Source organism: Sinohyriopsis cumingii, chromosome 4, assembly GCF_028554795.1.
Source record: "Sinohyriopsis cumingii isolate HCF-2022 chromosome 4, ASM2855479v2, whole genome shotgun sequence".
Taxonomy (NCBI): domain Eukaryota; kingdom Metazoa; phylum Mollusca; class Bivalvia; order Unionida; family Unionidae; genus Sinohyriopsis; species Sinohyriopsis cumingii.
In genome coordinates, this window is record NC_142964.1 from 3559690 (window position 1) to 3575446 (window position 15757).

Below are 15757 nucleotides of genomic sequence, written 5' to 3' on the forward strand. Positions count from 1 at the left end.
CTTTTCCAGAGGTGACTGCTGCTGTCAGTTATTAAAATGTTACTTTTCTAAAAACAAAACCTACTTTATTTTAAACTAGTCATGTTTTTTTAATAATAAATAACATTAATCACTACAAATAATTGCAGAAAATTTAAAGTAAATGTTTGGTCATTTTATTTTTCTGATCAATCATTCATAATTTTCAATACTGTTGCCCCACCAACATCTTTGTCAACCAAAAGAGCATCAGTCCACTGTTTTGCACATCAACCCTGGGCATCTTTTGCTAGCAGAAACATTGTTTTGAATAAACAACACTGACAGCAAGCAAAGTCAATTAAGTGACAAGAGCTTATTATGTAACCTGTTGGGTATTCAATATTGCAATTTTCACAATGATCAAAGACACTGAGTAAAAAAATTAGAATCATGAAATGTTTAAACTGGAGGAACTTGCACATAGAATTCATCATTGTGTGTCGCGGCCACTGTGCTTACTCCTAGCAAGGTATTTTAGTGGATTGGTTTTTCTGCTGAATCCAATGGATGCTGTTTCTGATGACTCTTGGCTAGCAAAGCTGGCAGTGGACTGCCAATTAATGTAAATAATCACACAGACAAAAGCACATGTCTCATTAAACATCATTTCTGGCAATTAAAATATTAATGATGTACGGTAATCTGCCAACTTGCAATGTAGTCTACAACAGTCACTAGTCTTGCAATGTAGTCTACAACAGTCACTAGTCTTGCAATGTAGTCTACAACAGTCACTAGTATAACATGCATCAAGGCACACCTCTGGCAAACCTGTATTTTAACAAATTTCAGGCTGAATTGTATACAAAAGGGACCATATTTATTCCAATACATAACTGGTCATTTAATCAATGAATTATTAATTTCAAAGGAATCCAGAAAATGGGAAAAGCATAGAATGCACATGGATAAAACATGAAAATTAGAGTTTAAGAAAGATCCAAAATGGAAACTTACATATAGTGTTCTCAAAGCATCTTATTTGTAAACCCCACCCCCATACCAATTTGAAAACAATAGACATCAAGGAAATAAAAAATGCCACAGAACTTAGTCATTTCATTTACTGATTTATAGTTTCTAACCAGAGTTTTTCCAGGGAGTCCCAAACACTGTCCAAATGTTGGCATTCTGAATCAAATGGAAGTTTCTTTAACATCACACTTGCCATATTTACTTAGACCAGACTATATTTTCAAGCAACAGATATGATGTAGTTCACCATCTTTACAAATCTCAACAAGTCTCTAAATTTTGGACTTACATTTCTACACACATCTTCAAGAGTTACTCCAATTTATTTGTTCAATTTGTTTTAGGGAATATTACAACCTGATAGTGAACATATGGAATGCAGACAGCACAGTTTTTACTGAAAAGCACTATTCTCGAGACCAGAAATGGACAACGAACAGTCTTGACTGCTTGCTTGCATTGTGAGCTTCAATTTGCATTGAACTGCCAGTATTCAACTGTTTTAGGGATCCCATGGCAACAGTTAGGTTAGAAATTATATTCAATGAAATGACTTAAGCTTTTGTGCATTTTTTTCATATCCTTGAGGAGTTTTATTTTTAAAACTGGTATTAAGGGGTACAAACAAACAGAAGCAAATACTATAGTAAATATGAAAGGATAGTGTTTACAGAAAAGTGGTAAATTTATCAAGATAAATTAGATTATCTAATTAGCAGTGTGATTAGTACTAGTCAGAAGTTTTCCCTGTCACTTCAAAATGTAGTGTTCCCCAAATGTAGTGGATGGAGAAAGTGTTTCCTGCTTTTGGGATCCTTGGTGCAACACTACTGAATAATAATGAGCTGTCCCTTGTTCAACTGACATGATAATGCATCACTAGCTAATATACACAGAACTCAAATTTTAAGGGGACAAGCAAGCTAAGTGAGGAGAGTAGTGACTTAAAAAAGTCTTCAATATAATACAACATTTTTACCCAAAAGGTACAGAGATAATGACATTGTATTTTAATCCAGTTAAATCCAAGAGGTAGTAGGTGTGGGTTCTATTACTGAGCATATTGGGTATTTTCTGTAATTGTGACATCCACAGTACTACAACATGAATTAATATCAAAACTTGAAGCTGCTATCCCATTTGTTCCCAATCTTTTTGGTCGCAACCATATATTTCTTTTCCTAAGTCTCACCAGCCTGTCTCCACAATTTGATACGTTTTGCCACCCACCCTCAAAACAAAATCAACAAATTTCTCATTCTAGTTCTCCTGGCTATAGTGCCATTAATCCAAGGCACTTCTATCAGTTATGGTTTTCCCAGGGATGTTTTCAAATATTCTCTATTTAAAATTTTGTGATAATTATTCAAGTACATAATGTAAATTGCCAACTTGTTTGCTGTGTTATTTGCCATTAGATTGCTCGTAATAATTGGTCATAATTTCTTGCCAGTAAATTTGTCACATATCAATTTTGAACATGATAACATTTTTATACAAATTCTCTATAATAAGTATAAATGAATAAATAAATCCAAATTTATCAAAACGGGGGTTTCTTTCTTTGTATATATATATATATATATATATATATATATATATATATATATATATATATATATATATATATGAACTGTAAAAGATTTAAAGAGCAGAAGAAAATTTACATTAAATAAACTGAAATAATTATTACACATAATTTACAGTTACATCATTTATCTTAAAAATTAAACTCCAATTTATCATGAACATTAAAACTTTCAGAAACCTTTTCCTTGCTATGTGGGGTTGCTTTTAGTCTGATAAATCGGCTCCACAAGCCTCTACTGATGACACTTTGGGATACGCATTATCCCCCAAATTCCTTCAAAAAATCAAAAATATATTTGTGCTTGTAACAGAAGAAAAAATCTGGCTAATTATATCCATGATATTAGTTGAAATAAATAGTCTCCTGATGTCAAAAAAAAGCAAAATATCCTGGTTCGAAAGAAAAATGCCCTCCGTAAATAAATTAAAAATAGATCCCCTCTCTGGGGGTAACAACTATATCATACAGCATATTCCATACATGTACTTCACTTGACCCCTTTCACTTCACACCTCACAAATGTGGGTCACAACTCACAAGATATCGTGCTCTCAGTGTTATGATTTGTTTTTAAAGTCGTGATTATGCTCTGATTCAATAAATGTTTATGTCTCTTTTATTGATTTTCAACCCATCTTTGTTGATCACGTTCGCACAGATAATATGCTTATCGTTTTATCTACTCATAACCCGCCGCCATATTGATGTTGTGTGGGTCGTGGTTCACAGTGGTCAAAGGTGATTGGAGCTGTAGTAACAACATTCGAATTTCATAAAATTAAAGCAATTTCCAAATCAATTTTAGCACTATATTAAAAAAGTAATAAAGGTTTTTTTATGTGCTGAAAGCTATTTTGCAACTTGCCATGATTGTCAATGGAGAATTGTACTGGATTGGGCTATCAAAAAGGTCAAGCAAGTCAAGTTACAAAGCCAAAGTAGGTCAACCCCGCTGGAACATCAAATTTTTAAACCATTCGTAATTGTGTATTTTTTAAAAAAATTGAGGGCACTTTTTTCTCATTTTGGTCGGGGAATAGTCCCGGTTGTCTAAATATATTTGAAAAGGACATGGTTGGAAGTTTAGTAAATTTACGACAACAGCCGAGTTGGAAATATCTCTACACTTTTTGGTGTTGAAGGTTCGGGGGCTCACGACGGGGATAAGACACGTGTTCAACACCTGGCTTGAAACATTATCAGATACGTGGAGATTGCTGAAATAAATCAACACACGTGATACGTATTATCTTTACATATTCAAAATCGTAACACCGCGAATCTTAAACTCGTGATAATATTTATCTGTTCAACGTGATATTTTCTCAATACCAATGACGGGAACAAATATTACTCACAAATTAAGTTGGTTTACATTCTAGTTTCTTTAAAACTCACGTAGGGTACCAGGTAATAGAATGATTTTTTTAAAATAGAAATCTTTCATATAAAAATAAAAAAAATATTCTAATGGTTGTTAAAATCTGAAAGTTGCCGTGCCATTTTAAGATACATTGAGGTTCTAATTATGTATAATAAGACATTTCTGTGAACAAAGTTTTAAAAGTAAATGTTGTAACAGAGGCATAAAGGATAAAAACTGTTGTCATGGTAACACGTGATCTTACCTTGCTTGTTGCAGTAGGACCACCAGTGTGAGATACTGGATCATTAGTCACCATCACAGTCAAATATTCATTGTTAACTAGGGGCCAAGCCCCTTGCACTTTGCATGTTTGAAACATATTGTTAAACGTCCTCAAATGAGGGTCCCCAAAAAGCCCACAGTGACGAAATTTCTTCTGGCCATTGAAAGAACACACAGCATCAGGCATATGTACCCTTGGTGGATTTTGGTCGTCACTAGGATCATATACTGGTCCATTTGCTGAACAGCTGCTTCCTTTCATTTGATTTTCTATAACATTAGAAATACTGTGATACTTAATATTCCCTCTGCAGTTTGTTGCTGATTTCAAACAATTATAATAAGTTCGGAGCGGCACACAAGCTGTACTTTTCTCGTTGCTTGGTGTTGAAAACTGATAATGTTCTTTAGCAGCCTCGTACATCTGCCAACATACATCAAAGCTACAACCAGTTGCTGAAAAGAGAAAAAGAGAAAATTTACAGGCCAAATGATGAGAAAAGCAGATGGCAAGACATATATCAATGTGCAATTTTTACACTTAATAGACGATAAATGGTGTATATTTTAGCACAAATTGTTTCTTGACATCACAACAAAATTGAGGTTATACATTTATAAATACATAATATAAAATTTTCAGCATAAATGATGTTTAGATGATTGGTAAATTGATATTTCGAGATGAACATTGGAAATCTTTCATGCAATTTACTGCACAATTAATAAAATAAGGCTTCTGATGAAAAATAAACATGATATTCCAATGCTACTAGTATATATATATATATATATATATATAGAGAGAGAGAGAGAGAGAGAGAGAGAGAGAGAGAGAGAGAGAGTGGTGCGTTTAATACAAGACAATATAGCAAAATAATTTTGAAGCACAAAGGAAAACCCCAATTAACACCAGCATTGCCACCCAAAAGATTTATTCCTAAACAAGAGATGTGAATGTTAATAATACTACTACAATCACACTACTAATAATAAACTGTGTATCAGAATTTAAAAACTAAAACCGTAAACATTTCGATCGTGCACAAATGTGTTGCAATTATATATGTTTAATGACCTGAAATGAGCATATCGATTTAGCATCAAGCAATAATAATATATAGCATTTTTTTCTCTTATTAATTCGTTTACGTGTTATAAACAAAGAGGGTAAACTAGGTCTAAGATGTGGGTACAAGCATACGGACGTCAGAACGAATTTCCTCCATTGCGGGTTCGCCAAAGCACTATTTAATCGTGGATTTAATATAATATCACTATAATTGCTATTTTTGCTTGAACAATAAATACTAATGCAAGAAAGACAGATGACCCCACTGACTGTGCTGCCCTACTTATTGTACTGGTGCCATAACACACAATTGTCTTGTCGAACTAAAGCCCCTTCTATACCACCACTCACCTGTACATGTGAATAACGTAATGATCAGAAGAATCACCAAGGGACGACTGGGAATGGCAGAATAGCTAAATAGCGGCCGGGGCCCCATACCCCGCCATCTGCTAAGGGGTGCGGGTGCGTCTTCAGAGCCCCCGTGGGCCCGGTCACAAGAACTGCTGGAGTACGATAACCGGAGCGGCTTGGACGTCGTCTCGGAAAGGCTGTTGAGAGAAAAAGCTGGCCCATTAGCCATCAAACATTCCAAATCCTACTCCATTTTGCTTCGAAGTACACAATCCCTTCTGTTGCCACATAATTCAAATGCAATTTAGATGGAAATATTGCTCCCAGTTTGTTATAAATAGCCTCAAATATCATGCAATACACATTCAGCTGTTCGAGCGCACCACAATTGCAAACTGAATCGTTCAACCCTATGGTAGAGAATCAGTCTACAAAAACAGGTCAAGAGGCGGTGCTTATTTAGAAAACTGACACCTTTGACCGGTATGCTTACTTTTGATTGGTTCGAGATAAGAAGTCAATATCAAGTATCAATAGCAGCTGTCAGAATGGAGTACAAACAAACATGGCGGATTCGACGTTGATTGGATGGCTGATAGAAGTTCTTTACACTGGTAATTAAGCTATAGGAAAGCCGTTCAATTAGCGATTGTATTCTTTCAATAAGCTGTCAATCAAAGTCAAGCGGACAATTAATATAATTGTATAAGATGTATACAATAGTTGCAGGCGGATCCTATCTACTCACAATTCTGCAGGTGTTGAATTCTTTCTTATAATGGACGAATTAATTTGCTATTGACACTTTCTATACCAACACCTTAATTGGTATACTTTGATGCAAGCATCGTATCCTCATTATTTAAATAAATTGAACTGAAAATAATTTTTTTTAAAAAAATAGAAAAGAACAAATAAACCATTTATGAGAACTGTACAGGAATAAGTCTGTCTGCATCTCTTGTTTCAGGCAGAGGCGAAAATACCGTGGTATAAGGGAGGCAACTATGCACATGACACTTTAATTTGAACAAAAGAAATAAGTTCAGAAATAACAAAATGATGTTTGGCTCACAATTACACATGTACATAATTAACATTCTAAATACAAATTAATTTATGCTAAAATTCTTCTTCAGCATGCTATATTAACATTAACCTTAACGACTTAAAATCAAGTTAAATACAATATGTTGCGTGTTTCATGGTTTCGTGTATAATAAGCGCCCAGATATGGACAGCATAAAATTATGATATGTCTTTGCAAAGTGCCGACCGGCATATCCGGGTTTATGCTATGGGCAGTTCGGTGCCCGTTAAAAACGCATGTATATGGTTATGTGAGATGACTGTAAACGATAATGTTGATGATAGTATTGAAAAAATTACAGCTAAATCTATCAGGCACTGATTAACCTTTCCACAGCTTAGAAGTATAGACATTTCTTATCTCACACGTGCTTCATTGTTTTTTATAATAGTCTGCATACATATTTTTTTCTTTCTAGATAGATCTGCTAACATGTATTTCGGCACTATCAAGAATGGTGTTTGAGAAATCATGTTTTTTAAATAATATATGCATTAAAAATTATATCTATGTTAAAAACGAGAGAGGTGGGAGAGAAAACTATATGTATGGAAAATGCATTCAGTGTGAGGTTGAGAGAGAGAGAGAGAGAGAGAGAGAGAGAGAGAGAGAGAGAGAGTTAATTTATTCGTAATATGCTTTTGTGACAAATACCGTTCTAGCAAAGATAGGTGTGACTGTTATAATTTTCATGGCGTATGAGATAATGTTTATAACGGTTAGAGTTTCGTTCATGCAGGGTAGCAACAAAACTGAGTGGGCAACATTTATGTTTCGTCCCCTCTGACGAAGTGCATCTACTATGATTCTGTCACCTTTCCACGCACTGGAATTATTAATATAGGCCGTACAGTCGACAACTGAATTTCATGCTCGTTTTTTTTATATTAACGTCGTTAAAGTCAAGATGTTTCCTGTAAAATTTCATTAAGATGTTTTACCAGCACCGCTGTTAGTATGTATGCTGAAAATTTAATCGAAAAGAGGAAACCGATAAACATTTAAATTTCTACATGCTATGTAGTGAAAACTGCCAATACATGAGAGCTCCGTCAGATAGGATCCCCCACAAAAAAAACAACTATAACAACAACAACAACAATAAAACAAGTGGTAATGGAGTTATTACGTACAATGTCTGGCGCATGTCTTGCAATACGAGAGGTGAGTGGCCCATTTTGATCGCGTATCGGATCTCCGATAGTTTGCATCTGAATGCGAGTTGTCGCTACGTCAATTAACAGACTTGAATTTCTCTCAACTTTGGTATCAATGCGCATTTAGATTAGTTCATATGTGGGATATAATTATTAGCTTATCATCTAATTAATCCCCACCAAACTATTAAAAGTCATGGTGGCGGTTTTTATTATAAATACCGCTTCTCGCGTCAGAAGTCTTTTGAAATGCAAACGATTTGACTCCTTGTGCTTCAAATGTGTGTTTTCTGAGACTCAAAGTGCCATACAAAATGAAATACAGACTTTTTTTAAAAAAGCTTCTAATTTTAATTTGATTTTTAAAGTATTTTAACGAGTTCAAAATCATTAATATAAACTAATTTTGTTTAATAGCTAATTATCGGATTTTGCGAAGTCGGAAAGCGACATTTTAACCGCCACCAGCATAGTCTTGACTATTTAATACCAAGAAGACTGATGTATCTTCGATTGACATAAAAGAAAAGTAAAGGCAAAAAAGCAGTCAAATGCTTATTATTACAAAGTCATAATTTTAAAAATATAAATCTCACTGAACTTATCTGGAACATCAGCATCAGGCCTATTCTATCTGTCTTTGTATCTATCTACTGTCTATCTGTCTTTGTATCTATCTATCTATCTGTCTATCTACTGTCTATCTATCTATCTACTGTTTATCTATCTATGTATCTGTCTATCTGTCTGTCTATCTGTCTATCTATCTATCTATCTATCTATCTGTCTATCTATCTATCTGTCTATCTACTGTCTATCTATCTATCTGTCTATCTATCTATCTGTCTATCTACTGTCTATCTATCTATCTGTCTATCTGTCTTTGTATCTATCTATCTATCTGTCTATCTATCTATCTGTCTATCTACTGTCTATCTATCTATCTATCTATCTATCTTTGTATCTATCTATCTATCTGTCTATCTACTGTCTATCTATCTATCTATCTGTCTATCTATCTATCTACAATCTATCTATCTATCTATCTACTGTCTATCTATCTATCTTTGTATCTATCTATCTATCTTTGTATCTATCTATCTATGTATCTGTCTATCTATCTATCTGTCTATCTATCTATCTACTGTCTATCTATCTATCTATCTGTCTATCTATCTATCTACTGTCTATCTATCTATCTTTGTATCTATCTATCTTTGTATCTATCTATCTACTGTCTATCTATCTATCTTTGTATCTATCTATCTATGTATCTGTCTATCTATCTATCTGTCTATCTATCTATCTACTGTCTATCTATCTATCTGTCTATCTATCTATCTATCTACTGTCTATCTATCTATCTATCTATCTTTGTATCTATCTATCTTTGTATCTATCTATCTACTGTCTATCTATCTATCTATCTTTGTATCTATCTATCTTTGTATCTATCTATCTACTGTCTATCTATCTATCTTTGTATCTATCTATCTTTGTATCTATCTATCTTTGTATCTATCTATCTACTGTCTATCTATCTATCTATCTTTGTATCTATCTATCTTTGTATCTATCTATCTATCTTTGTATCTATCTATCTATCTTTGTATCTATCTATCGTTGTATCTATCTATATATCTTTGTATCTATCTATCTATCTTTGTATCTATCTATCTATCTACTGTCTATCTATCTATCTTTGTATCTATCTATCTATCTTTGTATCTATCTATCTATCTATCTACTGTCTATCTATCTATCTTTGTATCTATCTATCTATCTGTCTATCTATCTATCAACTGTCTATCTATCTATCTTTGTATCTATCTATCTATCTTTGTATCTATCTATCTATCGTTCTATCTAACTATCTATCTTTGTATCTATCTACTGTCTATCTATCTATCTGTCTATCTATCTATCTATCGGTGAGTGGGTGGGTAGGTATATAGGTGGATAGTTGGATGGATGGATAGATGGATGTATGAATACATTGATAGATCAGACGATGCTTGATTGATGAAAAAGGATCCGACTAAACAGAAGACAAAATTAGAGGTTTCTTGCAGTATTAATAAAATAAACAAAACTGTTTGAGTAAGATTTAATAATCGCTAGTCATAATAGCAAAGAAATTCAAAAATACGTAATCTCTGTTTTAATATCTATATATTGAAGAAACTTCATAGGAATCTAAGAAAACATAAATTTATGTATTGAACATGCTGTCAAGACATTGTTGTTGTTGTCGGGTTCAACGCCATTTTTCAGCACAAGATAGGCTATACATGGCGGCCAGTATAAATGGTAGAGGAAGAACCGGGAGAAAGCCCCGGAAAGAACCATCGACCCACGAGAAGCTACTGGCAAGCTTTCTCACGTACCCACATTGGCCGAACCCGAGACTCGAACCCACGCAGGCAGAGGTGAGACGTCAAGACATTAAAGATAGAACTCTCTGATAAAATGTGCTGTTCGCATTCGTTTTACCAAACAAGACAGAAAAATTATTCTTATTATTATTATTATTATTATTATTATTACTGTTGTTTTTTCTTGGTGGTGGAAGTACAGTTTCTGTAGTGGCCTAGTGGTTAGAGCGTCCGACTCGGATGCGGGAGGTCGCGGGTTTGAACCCTGGCCGAGTCAAACCAAAGACTTATAAAAATGGTACTAACAGCTGCCTCGCTAGGCGCTCAGCATTAATAGGTTAGTGTTATGACTGGTCGGCCTGGTGTCAGGATAATGTGATGGTGGGGGGGGACATCATGTTACATGTCTGCGGCATGATGTTCCAGTGCTAGACATCACTATAAACTGCCCCACTGCAGACATCGTAGCGATACGACTAACAAAATTGTTAAAGCTACGTAAACAATCCATATCACCCCCACCCACACGCACACACACAGTTTCTACCATTTACTAACAAGTCTTTCATGTGGTGTATTAATTTGCTCATTTGATCACATTGAAATTTAATGAAAAACTTATGACGAATTTTATGAAAAACGTATGACGAATTTTATTAATCAAGTATATAGATTGAAATTGAATAAATCCAGGATTTATTTCCTAATAACGTGCTGAAAAGGGTCTTATTTTATTCCATGAATAAAGAGGAACCAACGCGACAAATTTAATAAATGTTTCATATACAAGCAGCACGCGTCGTTAGGTATGAAAGAAACTCCAACGGATAAAGGTGAGCAGGTAAAATGGGAGCTAATAACCAACCTGAGGGTGGCACAAGGATTATTTCGGATTTGTTGCACGCCATTGTGCGCAGAATAAATTTTAGTTAGCGAATTAAAATGCACGTTCTTCACAATATAACATATCTCGGTGTCACGATATGTCAGCGAAAAGTAATTCGAAAACCAGGTATGCATATTGGAATCATATTGGATGTTGCTAAGGTTCAAGTACGTTTTTTTCTCCCTTTTTTTCCTTCCCTTTCAGATACCAGTCTAGTAAAGAAAGAATGCAATTAGAGCAGCTATTAAAAAAAAAAAAACTTGCCTAGAAACACGTACCTAGCTACCTACCTATTTATCTATCTACCGGCCTTCCAACACTTTTAAACCGCTCCATTGGCCTAGTGGTTAGAACGTCCGCTTCTGATGCGGGAGGTCTCGGGTTCAAACCTCGGCCGAGTCATACCGAAGACTTATAAAAATGGTACTAACATCTGCCTCAGTAGGCGTTCAACATTAAGAGGTTAGTGTTAGGACTAGTCGGCCTGGTATCAGGATAATGTGACTGGGTGGAATATCATTCTACATATCTGCGGCCTGATGCCCATACTGCAGACAGGATAATATGAGAAAGTGGGACATTGGGTAAAGCTAAGTTAAAAATCCAAGCTCCCCCCCCCCATACACAAACATACTCCAACCTTTAAATGTCCGTATGCATGTTCGTCTGTTTTTATTTGTCTGGACTTAAACAAGTCTGACAATATAAAAAACTTTAAAAACCAAAAGATTCGCTTGATAATTAGATATGTATCAATTCATCAAGAATTTCTAAACGTACTGACCGTGCTTGCATTCAAGCCAGGACTTTTTGTTAAGCGATTTTTTTCCTATGGAAGTCACAAGATTAGAAGCACGACGAAAACAAAAACTCCAAAGGGGCACATACACATTGTCGTTTGTACGTGGGTACTTCGTGTACTACTTGTTCTTGGGTCAAGTTGCTTCATATTTGCTTCAGTTAGACTTCATTCAGTTACCCCCACCCCCAGAAGATAAAATACAACAAGCAAAACAAAAACAAAAATGAAACATTAAAAAACACATTCGAACAGACAACATTAAATTTCCGTAAAACCGGAATTACAAAAATCTTAAATCAATTCAATACAATGTATATAATGAAATGGACCCTAAAGTGATTTTCTAAACTTTTCGAAAGTAATCATGTTGAAGGGAGACAACTTTGAGATAATAGTGGTAAAGAATAAATCGTTTCGAAGCATTGAATTGGCATTAAGTTAATGTCGGTTTTCGATACGTTCAGTATTTTGGCCGAAATATATACGCGCCTTTTGTTGGAAGAGGCTTTCTTTCCTTCTTTATTTCAGTTTATATGGCTGGAAAACGAGTCCATGTACAAAAGGTATGGCACACAGAAAAGTCAGTGTTGGTTTGTCTTACAAACTCGGTTACGGCATCAAATAAACCCAGAAAATATTGGGTGCCAGGTGACATGATAAAAACCGTGACTTGATTAATCTTCTTCAGAATAATCAAAAATGGCATACCATTTGCAAGATTGAAATGTATGGGCATTTGGCTGAAGAGAGCTTTAATTATATACTTTTAATATTTTTGAGCAAATTCTATGTTTCCAAAGGGTACATGCACTGGCAGACAAATATTTGATAGGTTGTTTAAATCCTGGATGCATACGAATCTTAATCATGTAAAAAAAATAGATTTGTTTATTTTTTATTTATTAATACAAAATATGTGTTTAGAGAAGTGTGTATGCTTAGTAGTTCTTTTCTCTTTAAATGTTAGATTGTTGTAAAAAAAGATTTGGTGTTTAGTAATATAAGCTAGATACAAGTAAGTACTACATGTTTAATCTACATACTGGTTAGTACTAATGTCTAATCTACAATCTGGTTAGTAGTACACATATAATCTACTTACTTGTTGTCTAGAGTTGAGTATCAGTCATTTCGTTAACAACACAAACAAGGTCACGCTTTAAAACTAAATTATACATTTTAACAGAAAAACACTCACAAGGAGCAGGTATTAGATTGATAAGTGTGTGTGTGTGTGTTGTGTGTGCGCGCGCGACTTGGATTTTTAAAGTAGGTTTAACAAATTTTCCTGTCATATCGCTACGATGTCTGCAGTGTGGAGTTTATAGTGATGTCTAGCACTGGGACATCATGCTGCAGACATGTAGCATGATATCCCACCCAGTCACATTATCCTTGCACCAGGCCGACCAGTCCAAACACTAACCTCTTAATGCTGAGTGCCAAGCGAGGTAGCTGTTAGTACCATCTTTATTAGTCTTTGGTATGACTCAACCGGGTTCAAACCAGCAACCTCCTTCATCTGAGGAGGGATAAGATGGAAAGAACGAAACCAATAAATAATTAAATAATAATGACATGAGCTAAGCTTAACAGGTACATTTTAACGAGAAAGGGATTCGGGTGAGTGAGAAAATGGTCCATTAGTTTTTAATTACATATGTTCGAACAAAACGCCTTATTTAATAGATGACATAAACTTCTCGACAGAAACAATTATTACACTGCAATAGATATACATATAAACGTAAAAACCTTCACAAATCCAGAGCAAATACGCACAGGGATACAACTATATCAGAAACTCCCATTTTGACAACTGACAGTTAAGCTCCACTGGTTTAGAGACATCCATTATTGCAACTGCTAGACTGTATTCTTGAACGATGGCGGTCAGGTAACTAGTCGATACGCCGAGTGGTTTAAAGCGCTCACCTTTCCGGATCACTTCCATCTCACCTCTGTCTACGTGGGTTCGAGTCTCAGGCTCGGCTAACGTGGGTACGTGAGAAAGCTTGTCAGTAGCTTCTCGTGGGTCGGTGATTCTTCCTGGGTTTTTTTCCCCCAGAGTTCTTCCTCCACCAGTTATACTGGCCGCCATGTATAACATATATTGGGCTGAAAAATGGCGTTAAACCCTACAACAACAACAACAACAACTAGTCGATACAGATGATAAGGAATACGACATAATACAACTGTACATAGATTTTTAGATGTATTATTTTATGCTGGTTTATATTTAAAAAAATATATCGGACATTTCATTCAATACTCTTCCATTACGAATTCCCAATCGAAGGTTTGACATGGAAATTCTATAACCAATATATTAGCATTTTTATTGGTACTCTCAATTCACGCGGTACCATATAACCCGATTTGTGCGGAGGTTCCCTTAGGCTGTACAAATTTAGTTATGACTTGTAGGTTGTGCGTTCCAGTGCAATCAAGATCAAGTACGGTGTGCATGCGTGATATTTGCAAAAACCTCCAACAACCTCAGCCTCAAAATGCTACTGGTCCTGTCCTTAACCCACTGGTCCTATATTTCACGATACAATAAGACAAAATGAATTCAATAACTCGGTGGTCAGTGCAGGTAGTCATCAGCTCTTACTAAGGTACAATGAAAACTGGAAAAGTAGAGAAAAGCACAAAATAATCATTAAATATTTTATTAACATGGCCAATGTTTATTGGCCTGGACAATGCTGATGACTGTCCATCCGTTCGAGATTCATACATACCTCAAACAGAGGCTGGGAATAAGAATTTTGTGCTGCCATGACCAGTCTGTATCAGGGTGACAATCAGGAATGAGGAACCTCAACCACTGACATGTCAATGACATCATCAGAACTAGACCCAGCCTCCAAAGATTATCATACGGTAATATCAATGACAGCATCAGAACTTAACCCAGCCCCCAAAGATGATCCAATGGTATCCAATGTACAGGCAGGTGTAAAATAAATTTGGTCTGAGGAGAAGTGCGGAGAAATGAGTCCCAGCAGTGAATTGCTAAAACTGGATCAAATGCATCCACGTTATCCAAATGTAGTTGAATAGTTAACATCATTATATTGTTCTTGCAATGCATCCTACTTCTGTATGATTTCTTCATTTGCTTCATTTGAGACAAACTTCTCTGACACATTCCAATGATTCCACAGGCTGATCGAAGGTACCAACTGCGCAGGACCAGTGGGGTGGAGATCAACGAGTATGGAACATTGTATTCAGAAATTCACATCAAAAATAGCTATCATTGATGTATTATGTAAATGTTGTAGCTTATGTAAGGCTTACCATAATCCGAATCTCTTGGCAACATATGGATGATGCAAATTCAAATCTATATCATATTTCGTATTTATGTGATAAAAAATACGTGTTACACATCAGTGAAATGTATCTGTTGCGACTGGATGGTTCTTATCCCTGTCTAGTTCCAGTAGAGTTATCTCTTATAAATGCAGTATAGTACCTGGTTCTGCCCTTGTCAAATTGTCAATCTAACATTGCTGTCTATGGCTGAATATGACACGACCGTCGAAATAGGATAGAAATTATATATTTATTTCACTAAACGTTACCATTGAAAATTTTGGGAAAGCAATCGGTACAGTGATAGCCGGAAGTTGCACGTGTCATCCGACATCAAATAGACGCACAATAATTTTTTAAAAACAAATTGTAAGCGTCTATTGTTCGAAGATCATATGCGAGTTATTTCCCTTGTCATCTCTCCCAGCAGGACTAGGATCACAATTGCTTTCATCT

At 35.3% G+C, this 15757-nt stretch overlaps 1 protein-coding gene across 2 annotated transcripts in view; it reads right to left on the minus strand.

The window, feature by feature from the left end:
* LOC149800544 (repulsive guidance molecule A-like) overlaps positions 1-15757 on the minus strand; it is a 47102-nt gene that overhangs the window by 8306 nt on the left and 23039 nt on the right. The window contains exons 2-3 of one of the 2 annotated variants that reach the window (XM_089954482.1): positions 5659-5858; positions 4216-4691 (exon numbers count right to left, since the gene is read on the minus strand). In XM_089954482.1, coding sequence (XP_089810608.1) covers positions 4216-4691; positions 5659-5858 — 676 coding nt within the window. Of the gene's footprint in view, positions 1-4215; positions 4692-5658; positions 6080-15757 lie in introns of those variants that run through there. The other variant, XM_089954481.1, reaches the window with a different exon arrangement.